The sequence below is a fragment of the Diadema antillarum genome, unplaced genomic scaffold, assembly GCF_040938485.1.
Source record: "Diadema antillarum isolate AM-2024a unplaced genomic scaffold, OU_Dant_1.0 seq00000098_RagTag, whole genome shotgun sequence".
Taxonomy (NCBI): domain Eukaryota; kingdom Metazoa; phylum Echinodermata; class Echinoidea; order Diadematoida; family Diadematidae; genus Diadema; species Diadema antillarum.
The window spans coordinates 518,841-546,441 of NW_027271187.1; the positions used below are offsets into that span (position 1 = coordinate 518,841).

General features: G+C 40.0%; 1 protein-coding gene across 1 annotated transcript; it reads left to right on the plus strand.

The window, feature by feature from the left end:
* The first annotated feature begins 12 nt into the window (after positions 1-12).
* On the plus strand, positions 13-27,350 carry LOC139726748 (bromodomain-containing protein 8-like). Its single transcript, XM_071637742.1, has 15 exons — positions 13-171; positions 4,505-4,554; positions 5,010-5,213; positions 6,114-6,190; positions 6,677-6,822; positions 7,249-7,401; positions 8,195-8,318; positions 8,813-8,842; positions 13,204-13,334; positions 19,699-19,896; positions 20,615-20,826; positions 23,170-23,241; positions 25,007-25,253; positions 25,669-25,767; positions 27,264-27,350. Exons 1-15 carry the CDS (start codon positions 13-15, stop codon positions 27,348-27,350), a joined length of 1,989 nt encoding a protein of 662 aa, XP_071493843.1.
* Positions 27,351-27,601: the final 251 nt, after the last annotated feature.

The window sequence follows — 27,601 nt, forward strand, 5'->3', positions numbered from 1 at the left end:
AGACCCATCACCATGGCGACAACGGCGTCGCTGGAGCAATGGACGACGAGAGAGAAGCTTTGTCTGGCTTCGTCCGTCATGCGGAGTGGCGATCAGAACTGGGTTTCCGTCAGCCGAGCCATCAAGCCCCTCATCGATCCCAGCCGTCCGTCTGACTGGTTTTCACAAAAGGTACCCGTCCCTCTCAAAGACCAGGACCTTTTTTCTCTTTCCTTCTTTTTTTTTTTGTTGTTGGAGGGGATGGCATTCCTGTTGGAGAGGGAGGGAGAGAGAGTGTGGGAGTGTGTGTGTTATTACCTCCACCAAGGAAGGAGGTTAAGTGTTACTGTATACGCCGAATATTTCGTGAGGTTTTTATTTTCGCGAATTTTGCAAGTCAGGTGCTATTTGCGAAATTAAAGACACACGAAAATATTGACTCTGATCCCAATGTGGATCTGACGTATGCGTGTACATTATCTCCATTCAGTACAGTACTCCATGATCGCGATTTTAACCACTCGCGAAATCGTCTGTAATTCCTGATTCGCGAAAATTTAGACTCGCAAAATATATGGCGTATACAGTATTACCTCCACCAAGGAAGGAGAAGGTTAAGTGATCATTGACGTCAGTTTGTCTGTTTACAAAATATCTCCAAAACTTGTGAACGGATTTGAATGAAACTTGCAGGAAAAGTCGATAATGACACAAGTAAAAGATGATTACATTTTGGTAGTGATCCGGGAATTTTTATTCATTTTATTTTTTTTTTTTCTTTTGGCGTATAAGATCAACGACCTTGAACGTTCTAGCTGCGCATTCTTGAGGTTTACATATATGTGCACTAAAGTGCATGCGGATCAGCTGATGATGTAAACAAAAAGTTGGCGGGCTTGGCGGGGGTCTGCGCTCTCCGAGTGCTTCTCTTGTTTTTTAATGAGATCACTGATTTGACACTCACAGATCATGAAATTGTAAAGGAAGTCTAACCAGTAAGTCTCCCGCAAGATGGCATTATTTCATTTGATGTTACATTCACTGGAGACTTGGGAAGAGATCTTTTGACCAAGTAAAGAGTGAGTTGCATATGATCACTCTAATGATATTGGTCACATACTAAACAAAGTACCCAAGTCTGTGTAAAACCAGTGTGCAATCAGTTGTGAGCAGTAACCGTTTGTAGGTGTGGCCATGCAAGTAGGCAGAACAGTTGATTGCTGTATTTGTGTGTGTGTGTGTGTGTGTGTGTGTGTTTGACATTAAAAATTGATTCTTTTTTATATAAGGGGAAAAAAAGAGAAAAAAAATCATTTGGATGAACTCCTTTTTGCAACAAACCTTGTAAAGTGGTTTACAAGATGGGTTGTTGTTGTAAGTCTTTGAAATAATGTATAATAGTGTTTTCTCAAGAAATTGGAAACAGTAATGAGTTCATGCACAAAATCATGTATGGAGCTCTGCGTGTAATGGACACCATAATGGTGTCCCCAGTCATTCGACTCGAGTAGCAAATCAGTTGAAACATTTTTGTAACAACTTCATTTGGGCTGTCTGACACCTCCAGCAATCCACCACGTTTGTGGCCTAGCTGCCATGTGCGAGAATAACAGTAAGGGTTGCGGGTTTCCTATATATATATATAATGCACTGGCCAATGCGATTCAAGACCACCATTTTTGCTGGTCGCCAGTCATTCATGTTGTGAGCAAAGGAGGCGAGATGATAGCTGATAGAACCCAGCTCACAATGCAGAAGTTCACTGGCATATTGAAAGCTACATTGTTTATACATTCCTCAATCAAGTTCTACACCGTTGACCGCACAAACTGTTTGAGTAAACTTTGTTTCATGAGCTTTTACTGTAGGTTTGGGTTGTTTTGTCTTTTATATTAAAAAAAAAAACACTCTCCAAATCAAGGACACAGTCTATGTTCATTGTAACCGATACCATAAACAGAAGTCTTTTTGTCCCCGCCGAACGAGTTCGAGCAGGGGACTATGAAACGGGCTCCGTACGTGTGTGTGTGTGTCCGTCTGTCCGTGCGTCCGTGTGTGATCAAAATGTTCAAAATGCTACTCCTTCGCCATTTCTAACCCGATTTTGATTCTGTTTGCTTTATATGATAGCACTACATGGGAGCTTTGAAACTTCTATACAGAATTTCAGTTGTGACCTTTGACCTTGACCTTTGACCTATATTGTACATTTTGCTTCAAAATGCTACTCCTTCGCCATTTCCTACCCGATTTTGATTCCGTTTGCTTTATATGATGGCACTAGGTGAGGGCTTCAAAACTTCTACACAGAATTTTGACCTTTGACTTCTTTGACCTTTGACCTTGATTTTTGACCTATATTGTACATTGCCTACAAAATGCTACTCCTTTGCCATTTCAAACCCGATTTTGATTCCGTTTGCTTTATGTGATGGCACTAGGTGAGGGCTTCAAAACTTCTACACAGAATTTTGACCTTTGACTTCTTTGACCTTTGACCTTGATTTTTGACCTATATTTTACATTTTGCTACAAAATGCTACTCCTTCGCCATTTGTTACCCGATTTCAATTCCGTTTGCTTTCAGTGATGGCACTAAGTGAGGGCTTCAAAATTTCTACACAGAATTTTGACCTTTGACTTCTTTGACCTTTGACCTTGATTTTTGACCTGTATTGTACATTTTGCTACCAAATGCTACTCCTTCGCCATTTCTAACCCGATTTCGATTCCGTTTGCTTTATGTGATGGCACTAGGTGAGGGCTTCAAAACTTCTACACAGAATTTTGACCTTTGACTTCTTTGACCTTTGACCTTGATTTTTTTTACCTATATTGTACATTGGCTACAAAATGCTACTCCTTCGCCATTTCTAACCCGATTTCGATTCCGTTTGCTTTATGTGATGGCACTAGGTGAGGGCTTCAAAACTTCTACATAGAATTTTGACCCTTGACTTCTTTCACCTTTGACCTTGATCTTTTTACCTATATTGTACATTTTGCTACTAAATGCTACTTCCGGCGGGGACATATTTTACGCACCGCGTAATTTCTACTTTTCCTTGTTTCTACTGCAAAGCTTTTTGTTGACAAGTACTTCTTTCTTTCTCTTCAATGAATCAGTCAAATCATCTATTCTAGTCACCTTGTTCCTACCGGTAATTCAACTTCGTTAGGCTCAAGTATTGTTTGTGTTGATATGTCAGATCATCTATTCTAGTCACCTTGCTCCTACCGGTAATTCAACTTCGTTAGGCTCAAGTATTGTTTGTGTTGATATAAATACAAACTGCATATATCCCTCGTCAATGTCAGCAAGGGATGGAGCTGTACAAAACACTGTCAGCTGAAGTCATACAGTGCATGTCTGGGTACTGGGATTGCTGTTGTTGTTTCAGATTGAGATCCGCTTTACAAAGCCACTTTCACTTGGGCTCCCTGTGTGTGTGTTGGGGGGGGGGGGGGGGGGGAGGGGAGGACTAATTGATCAGTAGGGATCATATTTTCCATGGTGTTCAAGATGCATTTTTCCCCCTTTAGAAGATGTCTGCAGGAAGAGTAGTTCTGCATGTATGTGGAACTGTTGGCATTATAGGAAACAAAGGTATCACCACCACAACGTGTGCTTAGAACAGTGCAATTATCTATCCCTTTACAGTTGAAACTCTGGTTCTCACCAGCGTGCAAACAGTCTTGACATCTAGATGTGCCCACTTGGGACTAGGCTGTTTTGTACACCTGCTTATGTGCTTTCGTAATGTCGTCCGTAAAGAGATTTCAGCCATAACTCATACAAATGCCAATGTTGCGATTGTAAGATCCTTCCATGATCACCCAAATTTCATGTGGTTGTACATCTATAGGCAAATGTATAGTCATAGATAATTATTCCGTGGCACAATTTTTTTTTTCAGCCACCTGTAGAGGGCAGCATACCACTTTCCAGTGGTGTCATCACATGAGGATAAAGGATGAGTTTCTACAGGGTTCTCCATTTTAGGCTTCAATGTATGATGGGTGTGATACTTATTCTACTCAAAGTTGTTTGTTATATGTTGTCCATGAGTTTAAAGAGAAAGGGACAGCATTGCACCCAAGAAAAAAAAGAAGGATATTCTTGTTAACTTCTTTACCTCTTGATACAGCTAATATACAGAGAAAATATTATTGAGCAGTTGTGCTAGTAAGCTTTGGACAGGATAAAAACTGCATGATAAAGATTCAAAGTTTGAAGAGTTTTAGATGTGAAATGAATCAACAGTTAACTGCATCCCCTTTCATTGATACTAAGTGTTCTGTGTGAGGTGACAGAATGTCTAGCTATGTAAAACATCTTCTTTTATAATGTGGTGGGGCATTCAATCTGCATAATGTACAAAAGACGGTAACTCCTAAAATGCACAGTCACTTGATTGGTCTTCCAGGCATGCCAGGTGTGGATTTTCCTATAAATTGTTGTTGTTTTATCATCACCTTTGTTTGTTTACCTGTTTTCTTGCCAATTCTGTCTTCTGTGTTGTAGTTTTGTGCCATCCAGTACTCTGCCATGCTCGAAGCTGTTGATACTCCAAAGTAAGTTCGGTTTTCTAGTTGATGCTCTCTCACATTCTATCACCTTTTTTTTCTTGTCCTGTCAAGTCTTCTGTTTTTTTCTAAAGTGATAAAGCTTTTTTTTTTTACATTAACTTGTTTAAATTAGTCAGATCAGTGCTATTTCCTGTGTAATACATGTCGTGTCAAAAGATTTTAATGATTTGTATGTCTTGAATTTCTCTGAACCTACAGTATATTTACAAATATTTGCATTTTTTATTCATCATGATCGATAAGATCGTGGTTAAGAATGTTAGTAGCATGAAAGACGTCTTTGACCATACCTATATGTCCCTGTATTGTTTTTGAGCCCTTTACCTGCCAGTACATTTTCCAAGTTGGTCTAGCAAACATGAACGCATATTTTGTTTGGCATATATATGTGCTGCAAGTCATTCATGGCAATGCCCCCCGCAATGCTCTTGCCAATGCAGGAGAAAGAGAAGTGGGGAGAAGGGGGAGGTGGAGACCCCCGTCGACCTCCTGGTCCGCAAGATGACCCAGGAGCGCATCGAGGAGCTCCAGCAGCAGATCAGCGAGGAGAGGAAGAGATTCAAACAGCTGCAGGAGGAGATCAGGGCCATCCAGTCAGGCCAGATGGATGACCAATTGCCCGCCATCTGGGAAGGCATCCAACAGTAAGACACTGTCATCACGGCCTCTGATACCAGAGCATCACAGTGGAGCACTGATGATGATGATGATGATGGTGATGATGATGGTGATGATGATGGTGATGGTGATGATGGTGATGATGGTGATGATGGTGATGATGGTGATGATGATGATGATGATGATGATGGTGATGATGGTGATGATGATAATGATGATGATGATGATGATGGTGATGATGGTGATGATGGTGATGATGGTGATGATGATGATGGTGGTGGTGGTGGTAATGGTGATGGTGATCATGATGATAGTGGTGGTGATTATGTTGGTAATGGTGCTGATGAAGATGATAATGATACTGATGATGATGTACATGGTGATATGATGATGATGTTGGTGATGGTGAGATGGTAATAATGATGATGTTGGTAATAGTGGTGGTAATGGTTATGGTGATATGATGATGATGTTGGTGATGGTGAGATGGTAATAATGATGATGTTGGTAGTAGTGGTGGTAATGGTTATGGTAATATGATGATGATTATGTTGATGATAGTGGATGCAATGGTAATGATGATGATGATGTTGGTGATAGTGGTGGTAATGGTAATGGTGACGGTGGTGATGGTGATAGTAATGGTTGCAATGATAATGATGATGATGATTATGACAATAATGAAGGAGGTGGCGTTGGCATTAGAAGTGAATTATACCAGAGATGAATGTAAATACAACGAATAGCATCAATTGTAACAATAATCTAAAGTTGAAGAGGATGATTGGTGTACTACCTCATATGCAAGATGATGATCAGTAGCATGATGATAACATAAGCCCAAGACAGTCAATGTATGCATAACTTATGATGTCATGGTCACATTTTCTGGTCTCATTGTGTCTTTGTTTTTTTTGTAATTCCAGGAAGAAAAAAGAGGAACAGGAGGCAGCAGAAGCCAGGAAGCTGGCAGCAGAGACCAAGGCAACAGTAGCAGTTACCGGTGAGATGAGATGACTCTTTCACTGGTAGCAGTCCCATTCCCGTTGCATGCTTTAAAAGTGAAAGTCCACCCCATGCTCAAGTTTGCTATACTTCATGAAGTCAAAATGACAAAATCCTTGAGTGTCCACACTTTGATATTTGGAGAGCAAACCCTGCATCTCTCAGTCTACGTAACTGAACTTTTCTTTTTAAACTGTGAATGTGGGAATTTTGTTATATCCTCAAATAATATGTGGTTCAAATGTGTGCAGCTTTGCTTGTGCCTTATCTGTCTGACAAAGACGCTTCTCTGTAAATGTGTTTTGCATTCTGAAGCAGTTTAGAGGTTTTCAGTCACGTTAAAACTGGCCTCAGAGCTTTTTCATTCATAAAGCCTCGCCCTGTACTTCAGTAGCTTGAGACATCGACCCTGTGCTAAGGATTTTAAAGTGCTTCATGACATGAAACTGTATCCTTGGATGTCTGACTTCTCTCTTTCCTGTAGCCAAGCCCAAACCTGCCTTGCAGTCTCCAAACAAGCGGCGCCCACCAATCAGACCACCTAAAGTCCCTGCCAAGCAACAGGCCACACCCACGGCGACAGAAGCCGAAGAGTCTCTGGCAGAGTCCGAGGCCATCATATCAGTGGAGGTATGTTTTCCTAGCTTGTTTGTGGCAGCTTCACATGAAGCCATTGCCTAGCATAAATGATGATGATTTTGACCTCAAGAATAAGGCTCCTTTTGGTGAATCCACTCTCATAGCCAACCTGACTCGAGGTTTGTGATTCAGTTAAGTAAAGGTAAAGAGAGTTCTTTCATCTGGAAGATGTTCAAGAATCTGTGCAATAATCTCAGCATTGTCAAGCACAAACGACGACAATGTTGACCTTAAGAATATGGCTCCTTTTCTTTGAATCCACTCTCGTCCCGAACTTGACTCGAGTCTGTGATTCAGCAGAACAAATGTAATGAGAGGCTTCTCACAGCTGGAAGACTCGCAAGAATCTGTTCAGCAATCAGTCCTAACTCTGAAATGATTGATGGAAACTCTTTTTTTCTTTTCTTTTTTTGACAGAGCCCCGAGCCTGTTGGCATAGCAACCAACGATGCTGAGGAGGATGTTGGGCTCAAGGAGGGAGAGCAATCCCAGCCTGCTTTGCTGTCTTCGCTGCTCACCAGCCAGGAGGAGAAAGCCAAGGGTGCTGGGAAGGGAGACGTCCAATCAGAAGTAATGACTCATGGACGATGGGCAAAGTCATCTATCATCAGCACTTACTTAATAAGAAATTTCATCGTGATGTTATGTTGCTTTGCAGGAATACAAAATAATCAGATGAGCAGATCAGGGAAATGTGTGTATGTGTTGAGGGGGGGGGGGAAGGGAATCAGACAGACAAAAGAAGTTATGAAAAATAAAAATTTAGAGAGTAAGGCAAATTGGCAACTCGGTGTGATGTACCGTAGGTGTTGAGCAGCTCCCGCTCTCTGTTTGGTTTGTATACAAAATGTCACCAGTTATCTTTCTCCCTCTTTCCCTCTCCCACTTAAGCTAATTCAAGGTGAAGGAAAGTGAACATTCAACACATTTGTGACAAACCTGTCGTTTTAATATTTTGCCAATTATGTGAAACTGTCATCTCACAGTGTCTAGATATGCTGTAGACCTATTGGGAGAACCATGCATTATGGCAGAGGCATATCAGTCGCCATAGCGACATTTCTAGTGTTTAGTATTTTTTGGCAGTATTTAGGACTGATTTCTATCCAAAATGCTGCAGGTTTCATTAAAAATGAATTATATCTTACAACACGTATCTACTCAGGAAAAGTAAAAAATACTGTTTTTCCATCAAAAATACTTTTTTTTTTTCCAGCCGTAAGGGTACTTCAGTGCTATTTACAAGGTTGGCATCCCTTTACTTGTGTATGTGAGTGTGGCAGTATTAGTTTTGTATGCGTATTCTCTGGTATTTTGTCAAATATCTCATCGGTGACAATCTTTTCTGGCCACGTTTTACCAGGAGGCGGTGACGATAGAAGAGTTCACGCACATCTTCACCGACAGCACCAAGGCCACACCCACCAAAGAGTCTGCAGCCAATGAGAAGCACAAAACTGGTGCCGCAGTAGCCACCAAAGTCAAGGGTTAGTCATATGTTAAGTGTAATTGTGTAACTTGTTGACTGGTCTTAAAATCTGAATCTATGCTTGAGGGATCTGGGGATGGTGCTGATTAAAACCTAATTTAGTATTCATCAAAAATTCCCCAATTTCACACTCCACTGACTTATAGAATTGAGGTTCTCTGTGTTTGTTTTTTAAATGGAAATGAACATTTGACAGATAATTTGACACTATTTCTACCAATAAAGGCAAGCATGCATTGAGTGCATAAACTGTTACACTTGCACCGATACACACAAATGATGCAAGAGGTGTGGGAAGCCTATTATCATTAATATTCATAGAACAGTGTTGGAAAAGTGATTTTCTCTAAGGATTTCTGTGATTGGTGCTGAAATACCTTTAGTTAGCTAGAAACACAGCTTACCAGGGAGTTGCTAAGATGGTATATATGAGACATATGGATAGCTGCCTTGATATGTAATCTTGAGACTGTTTTTATCTACCCCCAGCAGATACTGAATTTCCAATTGACAAAGTAGAAGGTTTGAGTCTCTCTCTCTTCACTTCAGCCGCCACATATGTATACCTAAAGGCATCCTTCTGAGGCCCATCTGCGGAGAAACCATGTTTATGTCTATATGTTTGCCCGTTCTCATTTGGGTAGTCCATGCAACAGCCTTGCACAATTTCTAACACATGGGACTAACAAAATGTAGAGGGGGGGGGGGGGGCATTCATGATCTGTACCTAAAACAAACCTTGAAAAAGTATATGAGTTCTGGATGCCATTTATATTGCCAGATATTTTGTTGCTTCAACAAAATTTGATTTGTCTTGGTGTGGTCCAGGTCAAGGCACAACAAAAACAAACCTTAAAGATACAATAATGATAATAATAATAATAATGATAATGATAATGATAATAATAATAATGATAATGATAATGATAATAATAATAATAATAATAATGATAATGATAATAATAATAATGATAATGATAATGATAATAATAATAATAATAATAATAATAATAATAATAATAATAATAATAATAATGATGATAATGATAATGATAATGATAATGATAATAATAATGATAATAATAATGATAATAATAATAATAATAATAATTCGCAACATTTATATAGCGCGTTATCACATGAAATGGCTCTAAGCGCTAAGATATCAGTAGCATTGGGGGGGGGGAGGGGGGGGGGGTTGACATGGAGTGGGAAGGCTGGTCTGGCTCAGATATGTCTGAGAATCCCCGTAACGAATTGTGTACAGCTTTATCACTGATCTCCGTTTAATTACACACATGGTCAAAGAATCTTGACTGGTGTAGACAGTTACCATTTAGCGTACGCTTCGATGCACAGATTCGTAGATTGATGCTATTTGTGGTTTTCGAAAATGTACCCCAGTGGGCAGAGAATGAATCAGGCCACCCGTGAATCCCATGCTACAGGATCTTTATCCCGTTGAGGACGGACTGATTTTGCTACAACACACATTTCCCATAGACACTTGCCCAAATATACTTGGGACTCATCTTCATTCAACGCGTTAATGTACTTTAAATTTTATGGGGAAATTTTTCGTTTATTCTTTTTTTTTTTTGGCTTCCATATTGTTTACAGTGACATTGATCACATGCATTAGCAGAACAATCAAAGACTAAAAAACAAAAGAAGAGAACAGACAAAAGATTATATATCTGCAGTATGAGCTTTTACCTATATTTCAAATACATGATGAATACATAGCAAGTTATCTCACTGGACTCAAAAGGATGTCTTTAGGTATTAAAATACCTCTGTCAACAGCATTGGCATTTATCATGTGAATTTTGTTGGCAATCCTCTGCAACTTCACTCTTGCGTCACCCGTTTGTCTAACTCTACCATTCAAATCAAGAATCCTTAGATATATAATCATCTGCTGTATATCCATTGTGACAAAGTAAATTCATATTTAATCGATAGATGCAGTTATTCTGACTCTGTTTTCCTGCATTTGTTTTAATCCTGGCAATAAACAAAAATATTCACAAAAAAAAACTCACACACTTACAACTGATGTAATATGCTTTTAAAAGCTGACAAAGAGTGTAAAGTAATTGTTTGTATGCAATGCATGTCAAATGCTAAAGATTCAAACTATGCAATTTGTTTGTAGTGTCTCCCCATCCCGTCCTTTCCCTGTCCCTCCAAATCCCACCCACTCCTTTATGAATCTTTAGTGCTATTTTCGTAAATATGTCTTCTGACAATCTCTCCCTCAATCCGGAATTCACAATTCACAGTATTTATTGTTTTCTCGCCTTTACCCCCCCCCCCCCCCCAACACTCTTCCGTACCTCAAAAGCCTGCACTTTGAAGAAGAATTCAAGACTGTTTTTCAGTCTCTGATGTATTCTTTTGTGTTTTTCCCCCTGACATTTTTGTTATATTGTAAAAGTTAAAGTTCCTGCCACTTTTTCAGTATAATTGTATATACCACCCACCTCTATGGATAATAATCTCTCTCAAATGAATGATGATGAATAATGATGATATTAATGACATAAAAGAAAGGCATTTCAACAGCCACATAAGCTGTGTTTAAGTTTTCCCATGACCTGAACAAGTTGGACATCTGTAGTGTTCCTGAAAAGTCCTGGAAATATGCGATAAAGTCCATGAAAATATTGAAAGTGATAGGGCAATTTTGGAATGTAAGTCTGATATCTATGTCTCTGCCATGAAGGATTCAAGGGATTTTTATATAACTTTTAGAAATCAAGATCTTTTATCCTGTGCTTTGAAGTTATTCTGCAATTTTTTAGTTGTACAACCTCTCTTCTTCTTCTTCTTCTTCTTCTTCTTCTTCTTCTTCTTCTTCTTCTTCTTCTTCTTCTTCTTCTTCTTTTTCTTCTTTTTAGAGAAAGAATATGTAGATATATGATGGTAGCATTTATTTTGTCCAAGTACTGTAATCTAGGTTCACAGATAAGGCTTTTCACAACATCTTCAATCCATGAAAAGCACAGACTAATGATGTACATGGTAGTTTGTAGTCGTGGCAACATAACGATAATAAACATTGTCCACACCACCATTGACCATCAGGAGACATAAATGTATAGACCAGCTGGTCATTGGGTTAAGTCATTCTTCACGTGATATTGTGTGTATGTGCCAAGCCGGCGCTTGTGACTTTTGGTAGACATTTGCATGTGGAATACATGAGATCGCATGGAGCAATGCGTCGTGCTGTCTATCCATACATTTTACATACGCCTAAATGTTTTAGTACAGACACGCGCAGAAGTAGCAGGCAATATCGTCCATCTCCCTCACAGCATCACCTGTCGTTTGCAAGGCATTTCTACCGTTTCATGACAAGAGGAAGCAACTCTCTGGAATAAATTTCCTAGTAAATGAAGAAAAGTGTCATTGTTTTATGAGGAAATCTGTAGGGTTGCTTCCTCTTGATATGTCTGTATTACAGAAATTAGGGGTCATGTGACCTCAATTTTTTCACCATCATGTAGAGCATCCTTAAGATACCCTAAATCAAAAAAAAAAGTAAGAGATACTCAAAAATGAAAAGTCAACTTATTGTTGGTTTAGATTAGTCTAATTTCTTTCTTACTTCCTTTGTTCTTCTTTTGAAGGATTCATATTCTTCTTTTATTCAAAACAACTTTTTTTTTTCTCCTGCAGAATAAATCCCCCATCTCTAGAGGCCCATATTCTCACTTTCGTTTTTTCTTGAAATCTTAAACATTTTTAATGAAATGTTTTATTGTGTGTCTATCTTGTGTTCACAGTATACATTTGTATGTCGGAGCTGGTTTGAAAATGCAGTTCCCCCTTCTCGCAGACGCTGCAATAGCCATGCTCCATTGATAGAAGTAGCATCAACTAATCAGTCAGACATATAACCATGTTTGTTGTCCCCCCTCTTCTTCATCATTCTGCACTCCTCCTTGCCCCCCTATTTTCCTCCCCCCCCCCCCCCACCCTCCACGCACCCACAATCACCCCTAACCCAACCTTGTCTTGTCGACTGTTTGCTGCGTGTTCCTCCGCAATTTTCTGAATTGAGCTGGGTCTGAAGCAACGCAGATATCACCCAACATATTTATCTTTGCGCATCCATTAAATGGGAGTGCAGTGACATCACTAGTTTATTTGTGGTTTACCCCGGGAAATTACTGATGCCCCCCTAAATAAAGAGTGAAATTGACGTCTGGAAACCTTGCTGTTTTTGTACCTTCGCCACAAAGTGTTGCCAGAGGCACTATTTTGTATGAAGTTGACAAAACATTCCCACCCACCTTCATGTGTGCATGTCACACACACACACACATACCTAAGCAAAATTCAGATATAGATTTTCCTTTGTGAAAAATCCCAAAAGAATGACCCATCTCTAACCATATTCTGCTGTCCTGCTGACAAGGATGGCCTGGCGAATTCATTTTTGATTACTCTCAAGTGAGTGCTTCATTTTCTGAAAGCATTGCGTGTGTGCAGTTACTGTCAAAATAAAAAAGAAGAAAAAAGAAAAGTCAATCATTTCAGTATGAAGGCGAGTGCCCTGGAACTTTTCCATTCCTCTGGATTTGACTATATGTCTTCAGCAATTGATGGAGTGATATCCTATTCTGTGACGTGAAGTGTGACCCATAGTTCTAAGGCTTCATACGCATCTATACTGTTGTTTATAATGCCTCCTAAAAGGAGAGGTTGTTTGGCGTTCACGCAGTCACCATGCGGCAAGGTGCCTGATTCAATTGGTGTGATGTCTTGTCTGCTTCAGAGCCAGCCGGCCAATAATCTTCTCCAATCCATTCCAAGCAGCGACCAGCTCACTAATCAGTCTTCATTCCATTGCCCACACTCTGTTCTCGCAGAGAGTCCCGCCCTTTCTAAGCTTCTTCTCCCATCCCCTTCGGCAGAAAGTGGAACAGCCCAGGACAAAGATAAAGCAGATGTTGAGTTGGAGGATGCCATTATGGATGATAGGGAGGAGGCAATTGCAGAGGTTTGTGAATTCAGAGGTCTTTCTTATCTTGTACATTACATTTGCATTTATTTATCCTTCTTTTTCTTTTTCTTTTTCCATGTAGAATAACACTGTAAAGTAAAACACAGAAATAATCTGATGATATATTCAGTAATATGAAAATATAAAGCAGACATTTTTCATTTAATTACTATTCTGGAATTGTGTACAAATGCCCACTTAGGAAAAATTTACATTTTATGTCGTAAGAAAAAAAAATGGTTTCATGTATTTTTTGTAACCTATGCAATCAGTGTGATATGCATATGCAGTGTCGGAATGATTTACTGTCAGTTTGTTGATTTTGAATGATGTATCTTGTAGATTTCATATGATCTGCACTTTTACTTTATCAGGCTGGGGAGGGTTGTAATAAATGATAAACACTCAGCTTTTATCAAAAGTGCTGAGTTAGATGTAAGGTTAATTTGTAATTCTTGGTAGCTGTAAAGATTCTGAGAAACAAATTTGGTATATTCCAAAGCTGCTAGATGATGAATTGTTTGTGAATGTATCATTTTTTTTTTCCCAACAAGCATTTGAGTACAACTTTCCCTTTTCACAGCCTTGGATGTGCAATGCTTTTGAAATGCATTTGTCCCTACTTTGATAGTGTGTTCTTGTGCCTCCTAACAGTGTTCCGTGCACTTTAATGTGATTACTTACACTATCGTCTCATTCAGACTATGAGAAACTATGTGTGAGTTTCATTTCCCGGTATTTTGCTTCCCTTCGTTTAGTACAGTCTGACTGCTAACTTCTCAAAAACAGACCAGCGATATTTCCCAGGAAGCTTCCTGCTAGTGCTTGGGAAAGTTCTCACTTCCTGTGAAACTACACGTAGTGTGTGTCACATGGTCACGCATGATTAAAACTACAAGGAGTTTGTCACATGATAAGATCCACTTCTGGTACCACATCTGTGGTCATTGAAATCGATTGTTCTTGTTGTACTTACTGTATGTTTGCACACTTGATACGTGATCACATTTCCTGCGACATACAAGAAGGGCGCGCACTTTTTGCCCGTGCGGGACATGCATGTTAGGGACCGAAACTACGAGTATTTTTTGCATTGCTCATGTAGATTGTTAGTAGTGTGATTGCGTGCTCAAAACTACGGGAAGTGATGGGGAAGTGAATGATGCATAGTTTCTCATAGTCTGACCGGGGCTTATGTTGAAGTTATGTTTGCATGAAAGGAATGAATGATATGCTATTAATGCAGTGTATATAATTGCAGGAAGCACCACAATCTACTTTTGAGCTCTGAGCCAGTGATGCAACCATGATATCTTTTGTAGCATGCCATCCCTTCAAATGTAGTTGATTCTCATTATGTCATATGGAACGATACAAACCCCCCCAAAAATAAAAAATAAAAAAATAAAAAAATGAAAGACTAGTTTGACAATATTCTGCAATGTCCAGTGCAATCTTGGGGAAAATTTAGAGACTTGTTGAATGTTTGTAAGCTGCTGCACTCGCCCAGTGGATGATGCACAAGGGCAGCTCTTAATTAATCTGTGATATGATATGTCCTTATTGCACACATCTCACCGTCGCCCCCAAACGTGGTGTCTTGTTTGAAATTCTGGCGAACTGTAGGCAGAGGAAGGTGTGGAGGAAGGGGTCGTAAAAATGGAAAGTGTTGAAACGGGAGAGACGCCCGAGGGCGAGGCGCAGAGGGCTAGCGGTGACAGGACCGACTCGGAGGTCAGGGGTCAAGCTCAATATTGGCTCTTCTTCTCAGCGCATCTACTAACTACATGTACATGTATCTTACAGTCAGGTCTCATAACACTTGCTTACTAGGACACTCTATTTCATGTTCCTCAGAGATGCCAGCTGCTACTGTTTTTGCAGTATTTTGGATTGGGTTTTTTGTTTGTTTGTTTGTTGTTGTTTTTTTGGGGGGTGGCAAAAATGCTGCAACTTTCAGTGAAAACACTGTTTTTCCCAAATTGTATTACTATGCATGTCTGTTTGCAGAAATGATAAAAATACTTTTTTGGCAAAAAAAAAAAAAAAAGCATTTTCAGCCCTAAGAACACTGCAATGTTGTTTGTAAGGTTGGCATCCCTGTGCTGAAGTTGACTGAAACCACTTGAGTCAAATCAAACAAACAGAAAGGTGTAAGTGGTCCTATCAAATTTGGAATTTTGGTATTATTTATTTTTGTCATACTTGTGTGATGATATGATGTCATGTCATTGCCTCACAAATCTATTATCATGCTTGCAAACCTTCACCAAAATTTCCTCTTCAAATGGATTCGAGAATGAAAATTTGTTTAAAAGAGTTGCTTTGATGGAAGGATCATGACTTTAAAATGGTGTGTTAAAGTCACTTAATTATGAATGAAAATGATATTCATATGTCTGATTAAAGTCAGAATTATCAAATGATGACCACAGCACCCATCTAATTTTGATAGTAGTTATGTGAGTAGTATGAAAAGTCTGTGCCCAAAATCGCTTTTCATATTTCTGGAGAAAGTCTCCAATTCCGCAGCCTTCTTAAATTGTTTGATTGCACTCAATGCAGTCAGAGTCAACTTCTTGTGCATGGATAGGAGTGTCCCATTAATGTCGTTCTACTCAACAGCTTGGCAGACTTGAGGTAGACTCATACTGCTTGCCATGACTAACCTGTCACACATCCCATCCCCACATGCTTACATTTACTCTAATAGTAAGATGACAGGCATTTGGTTACACTTTGACATTCAACTGCACAGAGGCTTGATTCAGATATTGATATTAAATGTGTCATTTACCATTGGGAGCCATGATTTTAAAAATATTCAAGTAATAACATTTGATCCATCTGTGTAGGTCAGTTGTATCACAAAACATCCTACCACATAAAAATTTCGCCATAAAGCCTAAAATATAAGGTGATATCACTATTTATCTCAATAAACCGAAACTGTACACGGTTTAGTCTAGAAACAATTTTATTATAACTATTGTTCACATTTTAAATATTTAACACTACTTAAAATTGATTATACTGATTAACATTTTTACATTGGTTGTTTCTATCACTGACTCACTTTTCTGAACTATTTTGAAGGACTAAAGCCAGGTTTTTGTTTCATCTCCAGTGGTAAATAATGCCTTTTAACAGTGGCGGATCCAGAAGGGGGAGCACCGGAAGCGCGCCCGGTCTTTATTTCTTGTTAAAATAAAAGATAAAAAATGGGGGGCGTGCGCCCCCCTTTAATTTCGTAGAGGCATCTCCCTTTTATGGAATTCCTGGATCTGCCCCTGCTTTAATATGACCCCCCCCCCCCCCCTTAAAAAAAATAAATAAAATGGTTAGACACATTGACAAACCCAGTACCTGATCTGTGTATGGGTCTAAATGAACACAAGTAGCCAGTGAGCCTTTGAGTACGGACATGTTTCTGAAAATAATTTTCAGTGGGTCTTTGGATTCAAATCTGATGTAATGGTTTTCTTTGCCACTTAATGAGAGGCCAGGGTGTTCATAGCAAAGCTGCCTCTCCTGGTTTTTTGCCGATTTATTTCAATAAATATATATGGAAAGCAGGAAATCTGCCACAAATATTTACCAATTCATGCCATTTTGAAAGAATCTCTACAAGAATATTTACAGCTAAGTCTCATCCTCCCAGTCCATCTCAACCAGACATGTGGAATGCTTAAAGTCTGTCCATAATGAAAACAAAATGTATTTATGCACATTTCCATTTCCTAGTATTGGTGATAATAGAAAAAAAAAAAGATGTATCTTTTTGTGTTGATATTTATTATGCATACACATAATGCAAGGTAAACCAGGTAATTTGCTCAGGTGCACTGTGGTAAAGAGTTGCGAACACACATCTAGGTGCTTGTGATGATATATTTTGTCAACGATTCAGTCTCATATACAGGGTAATGTAGAATCAAACGAAACAGTTCATCACATTTTCAAAGTTGTTCTCAAATGGACTACTACTGTTTGTTGTGGTCGTGGTATTCTTGGGAAATGTTTGCAATACCTCTATTCATCCAAACAACAAATGGCACACCTGCAAATATTGGACTTTTTAAGAATGTGTCCATGGTGCTAGTCCAACATGATACTGTTCATATTTGTATGAATGGCGTAGTGATGAGACCTTTCTTAACTTCACTGCAACATTGAATCTTACCAGCCATGCAGAGTAGGCCCTTTCACACACAAGTTATCGGTTTGTTTCAAAGAACCGTAGTTAAAATGATATTTGCATCAATGTGGATTGGGAGCGCTAGCCATTTTTGTGTCCATGCACAAGAATTAGCAGATTTTGCCTGCCACTGAGCAAATTGATTTTTGAAAAACTATCAATTTTGTGTGTGTGTTCGAACTGGACTGATGGGAACTGTATAAAAATCTTACAGTGACAGTCATCACACTTCAGTGATGTAATAGGCTGCAGACTTCTTATCATATTTCATGCTTACCTAGGCTCTAACCCCTTGCTGTGTGTAGTGTCTGCTCTAACGGTAATGCATAGACCATTCAGACCCACAAAGCAGAATGAGGAGTGCTCTTAAATGCCCTTTGCGACTCATTCGCTTTGTTTTCAGACCAAGAGTAGATTTCAGATAGAGCACGTCCAGAGGGGAGGCCAACCTCTGTTTGCAACGGAGAAATATGCCATCGATGCAATACATTAGTGTTGCATGCTAAGCAAGGTCTTCATGCAATACTATAAAATGAGGAATATTCGTGTGCATTTTCATTTTGCTGGAGCCAAGATTCGCAAAATTAAAATGTTTGCAAAATTTCTTGTGTGCAATGCTGTATGCATTGTATGCCAGTAGCAGTTCACAAAAATTTCATGCCGAAAAAAGGCGGTCGGCTCCAATTTGCTAAGATTTCAGGCCACGAATATATCATGCTTTACAGTAGTATAGGTATCACCATAACGTGGGGAGCCAAGCAAGTGTGCACTTTTCTGCAGTGGCTCACAAAGGGCAGGGCATTAGATGACCTTTGACCTTTCACACCAAAGCGAAGCGAAGTGAAAGTGTAATGTTGCATGTTTTCGAACCGCCTCGTGAGGTAGTCGTAGACTCCAACCCCATGGTCGAGCAATTTTTTAATTCAGCCTCAAAATGTCCCACCATGTTCTGTTCACACCAAAGCACCACATTTGAGAGCACATTAAATTCTGCTTGATGTAGCTCAGTCAGAAAGGCAATGCCTTGACAGTATTCTCTCTGTGCAGTGTGTGTGTGTGTGTGTGTGTGTGGCCACTTATATTCCTTATTGTGCTGTATGTCATCACAATTAACACACAACCCACATGGCCAAAAACTATAAAAGTGGAAATTTCTGCGGTGTGGAAATTTTTGCACATTTCACAAAATATGAAACCAACGTGAAAAGAAAAGTTGTTGAATTTTGTTGTTCGTCATATGTAACATTATTTTAAAATCTTTGGTCAGATTGAATTAGGTATAGTTTAGGGGTATAACAGTAATATTATTTGTAGTTTTCTTCACGTTCGCTGGTCTTTGTTGTAGAATGAGTAAATGTGCTGTCGCAACACGGACTAGTTATCATTTACTGTAGTATGTGCTGCCAAAGCCTTTTGATGCCGTGGCATTGGTGAGCTGTGTAAAGTGCTTGCTCAAATGTGAAGATCCACGAAATTCCTCTTACCTGGCCAATCACACAAAAAAATAATTTGCACAAAATTTTCCACTTTTACAGCAATTGGCAGATGTATCGGTGTATACTGATATCTTGTATTCTCCTTCACCACCTTTCCCTGTAGGTTTTTTTTTTCTCAGAGTGCAAACATATATCACCGTGCGAATATATATGAGCTGTTACAATCACCAACAGACTTGTAGGTCATTGAAATTACTTCAGCATCAGATTTCTATAACATGTCATATCACAAGCAGTGTTATTTTGTCTATCAATGTATTGCACTGTATAGTTGCCCTCCTAATGTTGTGCTTGTACACCGTGCCCTCTTCACCCAGCTTTAATCAACAGTATGATCTGTACTTTGATAATGAGTGAAGGTTTTTTTTTTGGTTGATTCTGCTTTCTGTGTAGTGTGTATATCTATAAATCATTTTATCTTCTTATTCATGTAACGGTTACCATATCATGTTTAATCCTGTCTCATAAGGATCTTCTAAATGTTGAGTCAGCTCATTCATATTTTTATATGTGTGTATGTGTATATACCTGGTATGTAATTATAGGTCAAAATGGCAATGACCGTGTAGTTATTCTATTGAAAGAGTCAAATTGTGTGTACATAATACACATATGTTGCCATGAAAGTATGTGTGTTGAGAAATGCGTGTTTCCCATTTTAAAACAGATTGCCTCCAAACTGGAGTCGGAGGTGGAGGCTCGCAAGGGGGAGTCGGGAGGAGGGAAGCTCCTCCGCACGCCCAACGAGCCCGCCGACATCGACCCGGGCTCTCCCAGCGTCCCCGCCAAGTCGGAGAAGAAACGGGGCAGAGGGCGCCCCAGCAATGCGTCACGGAAGAGCATGAGGGCCAAGGCGGTCAAACAGGTTAGGTTTCCTCCGACCCCGAAGGTTTGACATTGGAACGTGGGGACAGATTTTGGGATGGGGAGAGTGCATAGCCCTCAGAATGCCCAAATTTGATGAAATTCATCTGCAGTCAGTTGTAGCATCATTTTCATGAAACATGCATCTCCAGGAAATGCAAATGATGCAAAAGATTCCACGGGTACAGTTTTAGTGAGTGTGATCCTATTTCTCCTCAAAGCCCCACACTATTTTGAATGCTTGGGACCGAAGTATTAACTGTTAACATATTCGATACCTCTCACTGTCAATGAAGCATCATGTATTGTGATTTGAGTGGAACTGTAGTGCAGGAGGGATATTACCTCGTATGTCTCGAAAGATGACAACAGGGAATAGTGTTTCGAATTTCAAATATCAGTAATTGATTGTCTGGTCTCATAAGTGGGCATGGTAATAGAGCATATACAGGAACCTCAATGTTACTGGCTGATTGGAACCACCGAAATTTCATCGTTTTATCAGGTATATTATTATATCAGGAATAAAAACAAGACAGTATGAGATGAATAATCAGGTATCTCACCATGTCCGACCTCTATATAAGGAGGTTCTACTAGATTGGCGGATTTTTACTTTGCTTCAGGAGTGAATATCATAATGGTCTGACAAGACATCAATCAGACATGTGTAATGTTGTTGGGTTTTTTTTTTGTGTGTGTGTGTGTGTGTGCATCAGGATGATGATGAAGACTTGGAAGTCAAGCTCCATGGCGACGACAGTCTGATGAGTCTGGATGACCTCAAGGACGAGACCAGGAGCGATGCGGCCGACTCCGAGGACCACGACAGACCGTCCGAGAGCGACGACACCTCGGTGGCCAACCTGTCGCTCCCGACGTCCATGTTCAGCGATTCCGTTCCAAACAGTCCATCCTCCATGCCCCACAGGTTGGTCAACTGTTGCTTTTTCTTTTCACATTGAGGGATGCTTTGAATTGTATTTTTGTCATCTTTAGATGGGAACAATAGGCACTTTTCGATTTGCACGTTGAGCCAGGCGTCACCGTGGGTCGACGCAATTTTTACGTACTGCGCATGAGTGAGTGTCGACCCTCGGCTCATCACCCAAATATCGAACGCGTTCACCCCGGTTATCACCGTCCACCCAATTCACTCGCGCCGCGCTCAACCCACCTTATCTATGACACTCCTCTGCGATAGACGAAAATCATGCGAAAGAGCAAGATGACTCTCGGGAAATCCGTGCTCAGTTCACCTGTTTTCCTTTTTCTTTCGAGAGAATATTGATATTCTAATTACATGAAAGCTTATGATCTTGATACGTCACAGCAGCAGCGCTGACATACAAACTACAGCCTCTGGTACCTACTTTATTTGCCCGCTTTCACTGTTTCGCACTTTGCAACTGCATACCTTAGTCCCACACATGCATTTACACGTAATGCTGTACGCAGTCACATCTCGGTGCTTGGCCTGGTGCAGTCCATTTACCTTGTAGTCTTACCATGCATCATGTTTTAAAATCCACATAATTCATCCCAGGATACTTATTCGGCATCTAGTCAAAGACAAAATGAATATTACAAGCACAGAAACAAGTCACAAATTCCGCATATATGCACCCAAGGCACAGGTCGCCTCCTGCACACGCCACGAGACGTGACGCCTGAAATCGAAATGTGTTTAATAGCAGCAGGTCAACGTACAGACGTGACGCCTTGACGTAGGCTTGGGCTCGGCGTCACAACCCTCTCGTTCACCCAATCGAAAACTACCTAATAACATCAAGGGTGTATGTCAGTTTCATCCCTGGACCTATCCACACCACTCTTCATTAGCCTACATCATATGCCTAAAGCCTCGTAACAAAGCCTCATAGTGTTGTTTAATTTCCTTGTAGCCACTTCTTTTATAGCCCTGAGTGCAGTGAATTCCTGAGCATATTATGTTTCTTTCTGAATTTCTTTCTGTAAAAGGTTATCAGTCAGGATGCATCAAAATTACATTCGTTGTAGAGTTGATAGACTCATACAAGTGTACATGCCCCATCACATCGAATCTGATCCGGGCCAGTGTGGCCTGGACCGCTTCAAATCGCTTCTAGAGCAATCACATAAAAAGCATTACGGATTCCATTCTGGTTATCATTGCACATGTGTGTTTGGTGTGAACAGCATAAGAACAGCTAGTTTCACTGGTTTTGTGCACCATTGCACTGGAATGGGGTCCATTCCGTGTCCCAGACCGTATTCAATGTGCCAACGCCTTTAAGCTTGTAATCAATGAGGTGCTCACCAACTGATCTGTGTTTTAATTGGGGGTCCCCTCCAAAGTGCAATGACATTCCATGAAACATGCCCTCTTCTGCTGTCATTTTCATTATGTAAACAAGATTATAGTCAGGTGTTTGTTTGTTGTTGTTTTTTTTTCCACTCTGTCACTCACTTTTTTTTCTCTAGCAATTGATACATATTGTGTCATGCCCAGTTCAGTGTGGTATTATATTTACCAGTGCAGCGGAGCCTCATTTTGAAGAGGTTGAATATTATACAAATGATGCACAGGATAGAGTGTTCGCCTCGTGCATGTTTCACAATTGTAAATACCCTCGAGTGTGCTACATCTCCACTAACGCCACAAAATAATCCTGTGCATCATTTGTTTTATAAAATGGGTCGAAAACTAACAGCATTTTTCACGTACCTTTGTAAGATGTCCGAAGATGTTCGTCTCAAACATTTACGCACGTCGCACTCGGAAATCCCGCATATATAAGTACTGTACGTATAAGAGTATACGTGCGCCACACATGTTATGCACACAAGATCAGAAAGGCCGGCCGGCAGCCCGAACTAGAAGTTGTTTACAGGATTGACAGCGCGTATAGTAGCGCGAGACGCACTTGTAACAACTGATTGAGTGTGCACTGCTAGTATAAACATTGTGACGTCAGGCCGTGGATGTTAGTGAGAAATTAATGCAGGCACACGTGACTCATTTCAGCGCTTCCAATTGGCTACATTCTTGAACCCATTTTATAAAGCAAACTCTTTCTCTTTTATATCAAGTGATAGTGCAGATCTCAAGTCTTCATGTTTCTCTGTTTTCTGTGCCCTGATATTGTGAGAAATCTCATATAACAAGGTAATAGTCATGGTTTTCATGTCCTCATCATTACGAAGTTCCCCCGTAATAGACAATGCATTCTTGCTAGCGACATCAGATACCAGGAATGATGAAAATTCGCTTCGTAAATTGTTGCTTTCACAGTGAGGAGGACCATGCCTACCGCCTGTGGAGGAAAGCCATCATGTTAGTGTGGAGAGCCGCCGCCAGCCACAAGTGAGTGGGACTAAAGGTCTTAAAATCTTGGGAAGAGAGGATTGCAACAGTAATTACTTTGTATTGTCATTGTAAACAATGATTTTGGCTGTAAGGTTATCTGTGATACAAGTACAAGCCATTAAGGAATCAAAAGATAACATTTCAACAAAAAACAAAACAAAACAAAAAAATTACCAAAAAAGTTATGAGCTGTAACAGCAATGAAATAAATGATTCAGGGAGACCCCTGAAGATTTCTCCAGAAGAGCTGGTTTCATTATGTTATGGCCATAGTGTTTTTGGGGTGTTTACTAGTATATAAAGGGCACACACACTGAGCTACTTGTTTTCCTGCAGTTTTCAGGTTTATTGCCAACATAATTTTTTGAAGTTGCATTACTCCAAGCTGATATTTACTTTACAAGCCCTTGTACATTCTTTTCATAGTTGTACATATGTTTTACTTAGTTTTGCTTTGACGTTATGAATTGAATTTGACCCATCATGGTTTCTTTCCATTTTCTTCCAACCTTTTTATACCTCCGCCATGAAGTGTCGCCGGAGGCATTATGTTTTCGGGTTGTCCGTCCTTCCGTCCGTTCGTCTGTCCGTTCGTCCATCTGTCCGTCTGTCCGTAATGAATTTTGTGGACAGCGTAACTAAAAAACTGTTTAAGGTATCCTAATGAAACTTGGCATGTATATGCATGAGTGGCAGAAGTTGTGCCTATTAACCTTTGGGTGCACATGCTCAAGGTTAAAGTCAAATGCTCAAAATTTCACTATTTCCTCCATAGCTATGCAATGCCTGGAGGTTTTTTCTTGAAACTTGGTGTATACATGTAATTCCAAGTAAAGATTCTCCAGAGAGAATTTCGAGTCATGAGGTCAAAGGTCAAAGGTCAGAGGCCAAGTGAAAATGTTAACATTTCACTTTTTTTCCGTAATATCTTGGAAATGGTTCAAGGTCTCTTCATGGAACATAGTGCATATGCATGTACTGACTAGCAGTGATTATCTAGGGAATGTAGAGGTCATGAGTCAAAGGTCATGGGTCAAAGGTCAAGGTCAACTCATAATTTCACTTTTTCCCTCATATTTACGCAACACTTGCCAGATATTTCTTGAAACTTGATATGTACATGTATAACCCAATAGAGATACTCTGGGAAGTTTCTTGCCCAAAGGTCAAAGATCAAAGGTCAAGTGGAAGTGCTAAATTTCATTTCTTCCTCCCTATCTCGAAAGTGACTCCAAGTATCATGAAACTTTCGTACATATCTATGAATATTCTACCTGACAGTGATTCTCTTGGGAATTTTAGGGTCATAGTGTCAAAGGTCCAGGATCAAAGGCCAAGTTAAAATGCAAAAATTGTACTATTTGATAGTGAAATTACACTTTTCTCCATACCTTTAAAGTTACTTAATGCATAGACTTATAAAAAAAAGGTCAAAAATGAAGTAAAAATCCTCAAATCCCCAAATACCTGCGCTCTTTATAGGCAGTATAGCCGTCCATCCAATTACACTGTAAACCTAGTTCAAGGAAAGTGAACATTCAACACATTTGTGACAAACCTGTCATTTTAATATTTTGCCAATTATGTGAAACTCATCACACATTGTCAAGACATTGTAGTATAGACCAATTGGGAGAACCATGCATTATGGCGGAGACATACCAGTCGCCATAGCGACATTTCTAGTTGTTGTATGAAATCATCTTATCATTAAATAGATTACAAAGAGGCTAAAAGACCCCGATTTGTTTCTGATTGACAGGTATGCCAGCGTGTTCCTGCACCCAGTGACCGATGACATCGCTCCTGGCTACTGCAGCATCGTCCACCAGCCCATGGACCTCAGCTCCATCAAGAAGAAGATCGAGAACGGCACCATCAGAACCACGGAGGCGTTCCACCGCAACATCCTCCTCATGTTCCAGAACGCCATCATGTACAACAGCTCGGACCACGATGTCTACAACATGGCTGTCAGCATGCAGAACGACGTCATCAGTAACATTGAGGTACAGTGACAGACTTGAACTTGCTACTGTAGCATTACGTTACTATCTCATACATGCATTAGGCACTGCTTTGTATCTTATTGCAGTGTCATTGCGTGATGTTTTTATGCCATTTTAGGTCAGCCGTTATGCCAGAGAGCGAGATACAAGTCAGTAGTATTGTTCATTGGAATCCTTTTTTTATGCTTGGTTTCTGGGATGTGTTGTGTTTTTCATGAAATGTGATGGTCCTTTGTTAGTTAGATCAAAGTATTTGCCAGCATCATTTGATGTAGCCCGTTGTGGATGAATTGATTGTGCTATAACACAATTATTTCCCATAGACACTTGCCCAAGTATGATAGGACCAGTCTTCAATGGGGTAAACACCCAATGAAGAATGAAAAGGTAAATATTGTCAACTTTTTTCCCCCAGGAATTCATCTCCACTCAACTGATGGTCCAGCAGCCTGATGCGTCCAAGATGCTCAGAGGTCGAGATGCCATGGCCAGGAGGTCAGAGGTTACCACAAAGGTCAGTGTGATAGCGTAAACTACTGTCAAACCAGCAAACAGCCGACGACCTTATTCGCGGCTTGAAACTTTCTCAAATTGGTGACTGGTGGTCAAGGCATCATTTAGGCAAAAACTTTCATGAGCATTTCACTTTTGCGAATCTTGGCTCCTTGCAAAATCCACGAAAGTTTCATGCTCACGAAAAATTTATGGTTTCGCAGTAACTTGAATTATAAATCATGCTTCCTTTTCTTTCTGTTTAAAACAAAGATTAGGTACTTATAATTACACCATACATTGTAACAAATCAATCTTTGAAATGTGAGCCACTGGTATTGCCTCTCTTGAGCTCAACAAGCGCTGTAAGAATAGAGAGGAATACATAATTGCCGCCAACATCAGAACAAGATTGATTGAAGTTGAAATTGTACCCTTAAAAGTTTTTTTTTTTTTTCTGGTCTGTGTACTGTAAAACGACTATTCTAATGTTTGCATGCATTTTGATTTCGCGAATTTTGCAGGAGCCAAGATTCATGAAATTAAAATGCACGCGAAGGCTCTTGTCTACACTATATGCATTGAATGCCAGAGGCACTTCACCAAAATGTCATGCCGTGAAAAAAGGCCATCGCCTCCAATTCGTGAAAATTTTAGGCCAATAAAATATCATGTTTTACAGTATGTGTGTGTGTGTGATGGTGGAGTTCCAATCCAGTGTATATTACCATTCTCTTTTATTACCTCCGCCAAGGGAGGAGGTTATGTTTTCATTACCGTTGGTTTGTTCGTTCGTTCGTTCGTTTTTTCGTGTGCAAAATAACTCAAAAAGTTCTTAACGGATTGGGATGAAACTTGCAGGAAAGGTTGAGAATGACACAAGTACCTAACGATTAACTTTTGGTGGTGATCCGAGAATTTTGGGGGAATTTATGACAGATTTTTTATATTTTGGCAGGTAGGGTCAATGAACTTGGGAGTTCGGGCTGCACGTATTTGAGGTTTGCATGCGCACACTAAAGTGCGTGCTCTAGTTTCTGCTAGGACGAGGCGCGCCGTGGTGCAGCTGAGGGTTTATGACGTAACAAAGGCTTCTATATTGGGAAATCGGGCGATTTTTCAGTGGGTGGAAATCACCGATCTCTATGGAAGGGCAAGATCATGGTGGAAAGTAGCTGCTTGGCGGAGGTCTGCGCTCTCAGAGTGCTTTTCTAGTGTTCAAAAGTGATGTCACTGTTCATGAGCATTTTGTTATTAGTAAGCTTTAGATCTGCAATGCGAATGCTATAAACAAGGCTATTAGGCAAAAAGTGGTGTTCTGCACATGCATGCGACAGCCGTTTCATTGTCCAACTCGGGAGGAGGCGTCGTCTTAACTTTCGCGTCGCAGATCTAATAGCTCGCTATTATGAGGGTCCACAACACACATATCCATACGGAAGCTTTGTTTTACTCTCCATCGAAGAATATCATCATTTTACGTCACATGTTTTCTATTTTCTTTGTTCTCCCACAAAGGAGGAGGAGGGCAAAGCGAGACGAAGCTCCACAGACCACCAGGAGACGAGTGGGAAGAAGAGGAGGACCAGAGCAGATGAATATTAGATGGCATCATTCTCTCTCTCTATCTCTGTATCTATCTATCTATCTCTCTGTATCTGTCTATATATCTATCTCTGTCTTTCTATCTATCTACCTCTCTATCTATCTATCTATCTACCCATCTATCTATTTATCTCTCTTTCTATCTATCTATCTTTCTATCTATCTGTCTGTCTGTCTGTCTATCTATCTATCTATCAATATCTGTCTCTGATTCTTGAAGCAAAGAGCTTAATGGACTTTGAAGGGGAGAG

Bases quoted from the DNA above. Each gene is read 5' to 3' on its own strand.
- LOC139726748 (XM_071637742.1), top strand. From the start codon at position 13: ATGGCGACAACGGCGTCGCTGGAGCAATGGACGACGAGAGAGAAGCTT. The intron at 4,555-5,009 runs GTAAGTTCGGTT...TTGCCAATGCAG, and splicing joins GAAGCTGTTGATACTCCAAA to GAGAAAGAGAAGTGGGGAGA. The intron at 13,335-19,698 runs GTTTGTGAATTC...ATTTTAAAACAG, and splicing joins GGGAGGAGGCAATTGCAGAG to ATTGCCTCCAAACTGGAGTC.